At 35.3% G+C, this 10,168-nt stretch overlaps 2 protein-coding genes across 2 annotated transcripts; both read left to right on the forward strand.

Annotated features, from left to right (window-relative positions):
• Window positions 1–1,555: 1,555 nt before the first annotated feature.
• Window positions 1,556–2,614, forward strand: LOC110893271 (F-box/kelch-repeat protein At3g17530). The gene has a single exon (XM_022140382.1). It carries the CDS (start codon window positions 1,556–1,558, stop codon window positions 2,612–2,614), a length of 1,059 nt encoding a protein of 352 aa, XP_021996074.1.
• Window positions 2,615–2,864: 250 nt separating this feature from the next.
• LOC110893272 lies at window positions 2,865–7,779 on the forward strand. Its single transcript, XM_022140383.1, has 4 exons — window positions 2,865–3,276; window positions 3,360–4,051; window positions 4,132–4,369; window positions 4,472–7,779. The coding sequence occupies exons 1-4, from the start codon at window positions 2,865–2,867 to the stop codon at window positions 7,777–7,779; spliced, it is 4,650 nt and encodes a 1,549-aa protein (XP_021996075.1).
• Window positions 7,780–10,168: the final 2,389 nt, after the last annotated feature.

Genomic DNA, 10,168 nt, shown 5'->3' on the forward strand with positions numbered 1-10,168 from the left:
ACCGACCTGGGCTGAAGGGTACGAAACTGACCCTGGGGCGGTTTACGAACCACCATTGGATGAAAAAATGGTTTGGGAACCTTAGAACAACTTTTATGATGACTGTAGTTTTTTTTTTCTCGAATTAGTTTGAATCTTAATTATGTAACTTTTAATTATGTATTAGTTTAAATTTAAATTTGTTGCTGTTTAATTTTAATCATGTTTTAGTTTAAATTTTATTTCTGGAGTTTTTATTTTTTTAGTTAACTAATATTGAACACTTAATAGGATATGTCTGATCATTTTTCCGTTGAAGAATTTTCATCATTGACAAATGATAGAGCATGGTATAATATAATCTTTGTTAAGGTGGAGTTTATTTGGCATGACGTCGATGGAAAGAGATTAGTGGTTATATTTCTTGATCAACACGTAAGAACATTATTTTAATTTACTTTGTGTTATATAAGCGTTTTTCCACCACTAAATTTCTTTTCATTTTAGAGACAAAAAATTGTTGCGTTCGTCCCACAAAATTTGATACACAAATATAATGACGCGTCATTGATGGGTGGTTTTTTTTCGTTGAATCATTTCCAAATTGAGAATCTCAACTATCTTGAGTGCCCAAAGTACTAGAATTACGTGTTAGTTTGGTCCGAGAAGAAAATTGTCATCAACGAATATACAAAGCTTTCTTCACTTACGCTTACGATTCCAAGGGGTGCTTCTTTATATCCATTGGTCCCTTCCATTATAGAATTGAAGCATGACAGGAGACCTCAAATGGATATTGTTGGTACATATTAATTCTCTATCTATAATTTTTATTAAATATATAAAACTTTACATATGGTCTATACGATTTAACTGATTTGGTTTTAGATGTGGTTGGGAGAATAATAGAAGGCAAACGTGATCGATGTTGTTTTGAACTTTCTCTTCAAGATAAGACGTACGTTATTATTTATTATTAACATATTACAAACATAATATTTACGTTATATGTAAGAAAATATTATTATTAGAAGAACTTTAACCCAAAATCGTAATATACAGTGGTCACACAATACAATTGTTTTTGTCTGCCCTGAAGCCTTCCGATGTGATACGTTCCATTCGAGCTGTGCAACAAAGGTCCATCATATATGTATCACGTCTCAAGTTGGTTCATCTACCAGATAGTATGTTATGCTTTACACATGAACATTCTAATAATTAGTTAGATCTAATGGCTCATGTAGTTTAATAAAAGTTATATTTTATTTGTTATTTCAGTTAATATTTTGAAGTCTACGGAGTTGAGTACGATTACGTACGAACCGGATATGGTCGAGGCACGGGATATGTAAATTATGGATCGTTATCCAATTTGTGTTTAAGTTAGAAACATTTGGTGTTGTTATTTGTTTAGTTGTTGAATATTAAAGTCTCTCTTGGTGTTTCGTGTTTTGCTTTTTGTTTCCCTCATATTGATGTAATTGTAGAAATATTTATAATCTATCACCAAGGTATAATCTTCTTAGATTGGACAACTAAATAATCACTATCTGTATTAAACGAAGGTATAACCATGGCTGACCTTCCTACTCATACAATCGTGTTTGAGATATTAACGAGGCTGCCAGCAAAGGATGTAGGTCGTTCTAAGAGTGTATGTAAGCAATGGTATGCGTTATTGTCAACACAAGATTTCGTAAAGATACATTGTTCTCGCTCAGTAGTTTCATCTAACCAGAGAGTTCTACTAATTGACGACCTAACGTGTTCTGTTCGTCCAATCATCTCTAATAACAATGACTATGGTCCAAGCTCAACAGTTACATTTCCATTCCATCACCAAAATAATGATGTCTCAATACTTTCACATTTGAACGGATTGTTGTGTGTTTGCTTGAATGATACATACGAGCTGCTTCTTTGGAATCCAACAACTACTGCTTTCAAGCGTTTGTCAACCCCTGATTCTCATGGATTCTATATAAATAACCTTGATGCCATTGGTTTGTACGTTGACGCTGACGATGATTACAAGGTCTTGCATATAAAGCGTAGGAGTGGTGTACTTGGTGTCTATGTTTATTCTAGGGAAGTAGACTCTTGGAGAAATATTCCTTTCATAACAAGACAAGAGTACCTAAGCCCTCATTTCAATTGGTCAGCTGGCACATTTTGTGGTGGTACTCTATATTTCACTGTTTGCGAATGTTGGATTGGAGGTACGAATGTGGTGATTTGTTTTGATGTTAATTCGGAGCAGTTCAAGGAGATAAGCTTTCCACCCGTTCCTTCTAATGGAATGGTTCAAGGTGTTTTGGTTAATGTAAAAAATGTGCTTCACATGTTTGCTAGCACTGGCATGTTTGAGATGACGCATGACCTATGGACACTACAAGGGGATTACTGGATTAAGGTCTTATCGTGTCCTCCGATCCCCCCGATATCATTGTCATTGTGGTGCGATATAACACATTATGTGACAAATGGTAATTGGTTTGTGATGACTAAATTAGGGAAGTTGTTTACAATTGAAATGGATATGAAGCCCTTCGAATGTTTTTATCCCGTTTCTTGGTTTCGAGGTTTTAAGGGTGCGGTGTTTGTGCAGACCATTGTTTCACCAAGTATTTAGATTGGCTTTCACTTAATGTTATCATTATGTATGTCAATGTTTTAAGGATTTGTGTTTTTTTTTCTCTAAGTCATGATATTCCGTTTAAGTCATGTATTTTAATGTTATCATTATGTATTTCAATGTTATCCTTCGGTTTGTTTTTCTCTAAGTTATGTGTTGGAATGTTGTTATGATTTGAGAATTTCATCATCTATGATAACTCTCTTTTATTTAATTTGCAAGGTATTTGTCATTTTTTCAATTTACAATGACTAATGGACTCTCAAACCCTCGAAATCATGCTTCTAGCTCGAGTGCATCTACTAAAGCTGAAAAACGAAAAGAGTATCAAAAAAGATACTATGCTGCACGCAAAGAAAATAACAAAGTATCTAAATTTGGGAGTGGTGATGCCCCCCAAAGTGCTTCATCAATATCTTTAATGAATAATAGGTCAACAGAAAGGACACCGTTAAGAAGTTTACAAACTAATATTACTCAATTTCTACAAACAACAAATGAGAACGCCTCAAGTGTTTCTACTACAAAATGCAAGGAGTACAATGAAGGATGTTCTAATACACCAAACGATAATGGAATGCGTATTTCAAATGGCAGTCAAGTCAACCAAACCCCGATAGATGATGTAATTGACGTAGTCAGGCATAGAACATCACGAGGTTTCTATTTATTTAACAAAGATTTCTTTTTCGAACTTGACATCTTTTACAACCTTCATTACTTAATACACCAATTTTTTTAGGTATTCAAATTCATCCGCGTACTTTATTACCCCAATTTGCTGAAGTAGTTGATCAACCTTCCCTCCAACATGGGAGCGTAGAAGATGATCCTTATAATTTTGTTTACAATGGTGTACCTGGAGAGCATCGTGTTTTAAAGGAACGAGCCGCATGTCCTAATTGTGGAGCAAAACGATTTCAATTTGAATTTGATACCTTTTGTTGTATGAGTGGGAAAACCGTGTTAGCAAACTTAGAAATTCCAGAGGAATTGTACCGACTTTTCACGTCTCAAGATGAAATTGGAGATTTGTTTAGGCAAAACATCCGTGCTTATAACACCAATTTTTCTTTTGCCTCAATGGGTGTGACATTGGATGATACATTGAACAATATGAGAGACGGCGTATATACTTTTCGTGCACATAAAGGAATATATCACAGAATCGACCAATTAGTTCCGAGGGATGGGACTCCTAGGTACTTGCAGTTGTATTTTTACGATCCTGATACTGAGTTAGATCACAGACTCCGATGGCCAAATCTTGATCGGCGTATTACTCAGATTTTAACACGCGTTCTTTCTACAAACCCATATGTCGATACATTTAGAAGACTTGCGGAACTAGGACCTCTGGACAACTATAGAGTCACTTTGAATACTTCGGTTGAACTTGACCAAAGGGTGTACAACCGACCAACGACATCGGAGGTATATATAATATATTATATTAATTGCAATTATTTAATATAATTGCTTATTTTACTTACTTATAGTTCACAATTATATAGGTTGCTGGTATTTGGGTTGAAGGTAATGACAATATCACTTCGTATAAACGAAGTATTGTAGTGTACGGTAGGTCTGAATATAGCCAAACTATTCAGCCGTACTTCAGTTGTTACGATCCATTGTCGTATCCTTTATTTTTTCCTAATGGTGAGTCGGGTTGGCATGCTAACATACCACGTCAAGGAGTATCAATCAATGAGGTTCGCAACAATGACAACATCGAAGGAGAAATGGAAGGTACCAACAATTTGTTATCCTTTTTAAGTGAAGATCATAAAAATAGCGTAATGCGTTTTATTTTTATTAACTGTTTGTTTTTAATACATCTTCATCGTTCAGAGGCTAACACACGAAGTGGTAGAACAACCGTGGCTATGCGAGAGTACTACTGTTACAAGTTCCAGATTCGATCTACCGATAATGTGGTTTTGTTCGGTGGTAGGCTGCTACAGCAGTTTGTGGTTGATGTTTACATCAAAATTGAGACGTCACGCTTAGAATTTTGTGAGAGAAACCAGGAAAAAATTCGAGCCGAATTGTACCAAGGTATTGTGGATTGCGTCAATACTGGCGAGGTTCATGCAAACAGAGTCGGGAAAAGAATTGTGTTGCCTGCATCTCTCATCGGGGGGCCTCGCGACATGCGACGTCGGTTTCTAGATGCGATGACGTTAGTTCAAGACGACGGCAAGCCTGATGTATTCCTTACAATGACATGTAATCCTAAGTGGCCTGAGATATGTGATAACTTACATGTTGGTCAAACTGCTACAGATCGTCCAGACCTTGTTTCAAGAGTGTTCCGGGCTAAATTAGAAGATCTTAAGGATCAACTCTTCAAGAAACATGTCCTCGGGGAAGTTAAGTCATACGTCTATGTCATTGAATTTCAAAAGCGGGGTTTGCCGCACGCACATTTTCTCCTAATCATGTACCCGCAACACAAGATCAATAACGCGGACCATTATGATAAGGTTGTGTGTGCTGAAATTCCTAACAAACTAACACATCCCAGATTGCATGAGATGGTTGTCAAGCACATGATTCACGGTCCTTGCGGCAATTTACGATCAAGCAGTCCTTGTATGCAGGGTGATCCTAAAATTTGTCGTTTTCACTATCCTAGACAATTTAACGAACAGACGACACAAGGAGAAGATTCGTATCCGTTGTATCGAAGGAGAGACACCGGGATAGAAGTGGACCTACGAGGACAAACACTTGATAATAGATGGGTGGTCCCATATAACCCAAGGCTTTTGATGATCTTTAACTGCCACATGAATGTTGAAGTTTGCTCAAGTATAAAATCTGTGAAATATCTTTTCAAGTATGTTTATAAAGGACATGACAAACAGGTTATTCAAGTCGATCAAAGTGAGCCAGGGGTTGTTATTAATGAGATAAAAAGATTTCAAGATGCACGCTACATATCGCCCCCAGAGGCTATGTGGCGAATTTTTTCCTTCTCTCTTTCTCAAATCTTTCCTGCTGTTCTAGCCTTACAACTTCATCTCCCAAATAATCAGATGGTTAGATTTAGAGATGATGACTTGATGCCTAATATTGTTGATAGGGAAAGGGATAAGAGAACCATGCTAACAGCATTTTTTGATCAGAATAGAAACGATGAAACAGCAAGGGTACATTTGTATAAAGATTTTCCAAAACACTATACTTGGAATGGAAGCACACGCCGTTGGAGTCGTCGTTTCGGTAAAAAACAAAGAGGTCGTATCGTTTCCGCTAATCCAGCCGAAGGAGAAAGGTACTACTTACGCCTACTTTTGTCAAATGTCAGAGGGCCTACTTCTTTCGAACATCTTTGCACAGTTAATGGTCAACGGTGTGCGACATTTCGGAAAGCAGCTCTTGAGTTAGGCTTAATAGAAGACGATGAATATCTATCACAATGTCTCGAAGAAGCCTCTACGTTTCAGTTTCCCAATGCTCTTAGAAGGTTATTTGCGACCATAATGATTTTTTGCGAACCTGGAGATGTTCGAAAGTTATGGAATGACCACTTTGATTCACTATCTGAAGATCATCGGTTACACTGTCAAAGTATAGAACGAGTTCAAAATATGGTTCTTACCGAAATAAGTGTCTTGGTACAATCCATGGGTAAAAATTTCAATGAATTCGACCTTCCTAAGATAACTGACGATGTTAACTTACAAGATGCAGGTTATCGTGAGTTACAAGAAGAGTATGGGATTGTTTTGGAACCTGAACACTTGAGTGCCAAACATTCACTTAATCCGGACCAAAAAAATGTGTTTGATGAGATCATGATGCATGTTGATAATGATCTTCCAGGCGTGTTCTTTATTGATGGTCCAGGTGGAACTGGAAAAACATTTTTGTACATTGCCTTGCTTGCTGAAATTCGGTCACGTGGTCTTATTGCTCTCGCAACAGCTTCATCAGGTGCAGCGGCTAATAATATGCCAGGAGGTAGAACGGCTCACTCGAGATTCAAGATTCCTCTTAATCTTGAAAATAATTCAATGTGCAATATTAAAAAACAGAGTGGGGCCGCTAAACTGATTCGCTCTGCCAAAATAATCATATGGGATGAAGCGTCGATGGCTAAACGACAAGCGATAGAGGCAGTCGATCGTACATTCCAAGACATTATAGGTGTTAGTCTCCCATTTGGTGGAAAGATAATGGTTATGGGAGGTGACTTCAGACAGGTGTTGCCGGTTATCAAACGTGGCACTCGAGCACAGATTGTAGACTCCAGCGTACGAATGTCACCTCTTTGGTCTTTGACTAAGAAGATGCGGTTGACCATAAATATGAGAGCGCTGAAAGATCCATGGTTTTCTAAATTTCTTTTAAGAGTCGGCGATGGAACTGAAGAACCAATCGAAGGAAACTATATCCGCATACCCGATGACATGACAATTCAGTGCAACAACAAAGAAAACGCTATAAAAGAATTGATCCATGCCATCTTTCCATCAATTGAAGATAATGTATATTCTTCAGATTATATAATCTCTAGAGCAATATTGTCCACTAAAAATGATAGTGTTGACGAGATTAATAATCAAATGATTGAAATTTTTCAAGGGGAGGAAAAAGTTTATTACAGTTTTGATGAAGCTGAAGACGATCAGCGCAACTTCTATCCGGTCGAGTTCTTAAATTCGCTAAATGTTAGTGGATTGCCGCCTCATAAGCTTCATTTAAAAATTGGATGCCCAATAATATTGTTACGTAATATCGATCCATCACATGGCCTGTGTAATGGCACGCGGTTGATATGTAAGGGTTTCATGCGAAATGTTATTGATGCGGAAATTGCAGTTGGTCAACATGCCGGAAAAAGAGTTTTTTTGCCAAGAATCCCTATAACCCTTTCTGAAGATGACATGTTCCCATTCAAGCTGAAAAGAAAACAATTTCCAATTCGACTTAGCTTTTCCATGACGATTAATAAAGCTCAAGGTCAAACAATTCCGAACGTTGGTATTTATCTACCGGATTCTGTATTTTCACATGGACAACTTTATGTCGCGTTATCAAGAGGGATTTCAAGACAAAGTACGAAGGTGTTGGTACATCTCGCCAAAGAATTCAAACAACGCGGAGTTTACACATCAAATGTTGTCTACCAGGAAGTGTTGCGTGATTAATTAATCGCATCCTTATCAAAAAGAAGGTAAGTTAGTAGATGTTGTGCCTTATTTGCTTCCAGAAATTACCTTTTAATTACTATTTTAAATCACTGTAAGTGTCTAACATTTTTTTTATGTGTTGAAATCTGGTACAGTAGAGGAGAAGATGCAAGAAAGTCATAAGCGAACGGATGTATTGGTAAAACAGGAAGAGATACAAGAGACTCCCCACATTTTGTTTTTATTGTTTTGTCCAGCTACTTGACTATTTTGAACTCTTCTTGTTTTTAATTACATCTACTTCCTTGTTTTGTACTCTTCTTGTAGAAGATCACCAAAGAATCGATAAACTAACAGAAAAACCAGTGCCATCATATCACGAATAAGAAAACTAACTTAAGTACTATACAATATATTACGAGACGACGGATAAACTAACGGTAAACAATTATACTATTGTAAATTGCCACTCCCGCCGCATCGCGCGGGTACGTGACTAGTATGTATATATATATATATATATATATTTAAAATAGCTCAGAAGTTATACCCAAGATTCTACCAGGAGGCTTTCTAGTTGAACCCTAAAGTTACAAAGTGAGTAATTCTCCTTTTTTATCACCTTTTTGTGATACAAATATATTGAAAAATGCTTTCCAAAATCCTAAATGTTTACCAGTTATACTTACAGTGATTAAATTTTTATATTCTGTAATAACTGCCGGTATGGGAGGTTTTATATATTACTTGACCCTCGTTACTATTGGTCAAAAAGTTAGCCAATAGTAGCATGACCACAAGCACAGGGGAACTGTGCCCCAATAGCCCTATAACTAATATTATTTTTACATTGCTATATTAAATCATTGAATATATCTTATAAATTTATATAAGATATGTTGAATGGGCAATATGAATTTTGTAATAATAATATAATATATTTATGTAATAACTATATTAAATTAGAGAATATAGTAATATATTCAATATGCTATCACGTAACTAAATTTATTATTGTCTAAACTTTACACATATTGAATATATTACTAAATATCATATTGAATATCTACATTATCATTGAAATATACAACGGGAATACCGTTATTTTTGTATTTTATATGTAAATGAGAATATTTCAACTACAAGTAACAAGGTGAGATATTTGGGTGGCAACCGATTGGTGGGTCTTTGGGGTTGACCGAATGGTTATGGGTTGGGTATAAATGGTATTATTGACTGCATGGATCAATGTGTGTATAACCCTTTCTGTGTAAATGTGTCATGCATGCATGGTTATCATATTTGTCTAAAAGGATAAGTTCAAATATGAGTGGTTAATGCCATATTTGATTTATCCTCCATATACATAAACCATCACATTCATACATACGTATGTATTTGAGTAAATGAAAATGATAATAATTTTAATGGAGCTATTTGTACCTAAAAGCCATTATTTAAACGTCATATTTTATAAATCTTGTAGCTTCAATGTAACTTACTTGAATATATACTACTACATTACTTTTAGTTGAACTATTTCTACAAATATAATATGTAATATACTAAATTATTACATGTTATATTTGACATAAATGTATATCGTAATAAAATATGTCAAATATAATATATTCTACTTTTAATATATTAAGATTATATTTTAAATCTTAGTCATGTTAAATATATTAAATAATAATATCAAAATTATTTAATTAGTATATTATATTTGATAAAGTTATAGCTATTAATTTGATAGAAAATGATATATTTCATTTTCTGGGCTGATTGGTTTTGTGCTACAGAAAATATATTTGACCAAGTAATGTCATGAGACACTACTAAGTTCAGAGTCACTAGTTGAGAGAATGATCAACAGTGTGAAATGGCCAGAGTCACTAGTTGAGAGAATGATCAACAGTGACATAACCAAAGTTACAAGTTGAAAGAATGATCAACAGTAATATGACCACAATTACTAGTTGAGAGAGTGATCAACAGTAATATGACCCGAGTCACTAGTTGAAAGAATCATCAACAGTGATATGAACACAATTACTAGTTAAGAGAATGATCAACAGTAATATGACCCGAGTCACTAGTTGAAAGAATGATCAACAGTGATTTGACCACCGTCACATGAATCGCCTAGTGACCAATATAATAGTAAGATATACTATATATCTATTACTTGATAAATTCACTATTGGACGAAAGTGAGCCAATGAGTGATATGACCACTGTCACATCGGAACTGCCACCATGTGACAAATACTGATTGAGTTTTGGGTAAATATAAACAAATATAAACACTCTTAATGCTGTAAAGTAAAACAATATATTTTATAAAAAAATAGAATGAACTCGCCAGTATTTATTACTGATAAAATGTTTTCAAAACACGTTTCAG

The sequence above is a fragment of the Helianthus annuus genome, chromosome 12 (assembly GCF_002127325.2).
Source record: "Helianthus annuus cultivar XRQ/B chromosome 12, HanXRQr2.0-SUNRISE, whole genome shotgun sequence".
Lineage (NCBI taxonomy): Eukaryota > Viridiplantae > Streptophyta > Magnoliopsida > Asterales > Asteraceae > Helianthus > Helianthus annuus.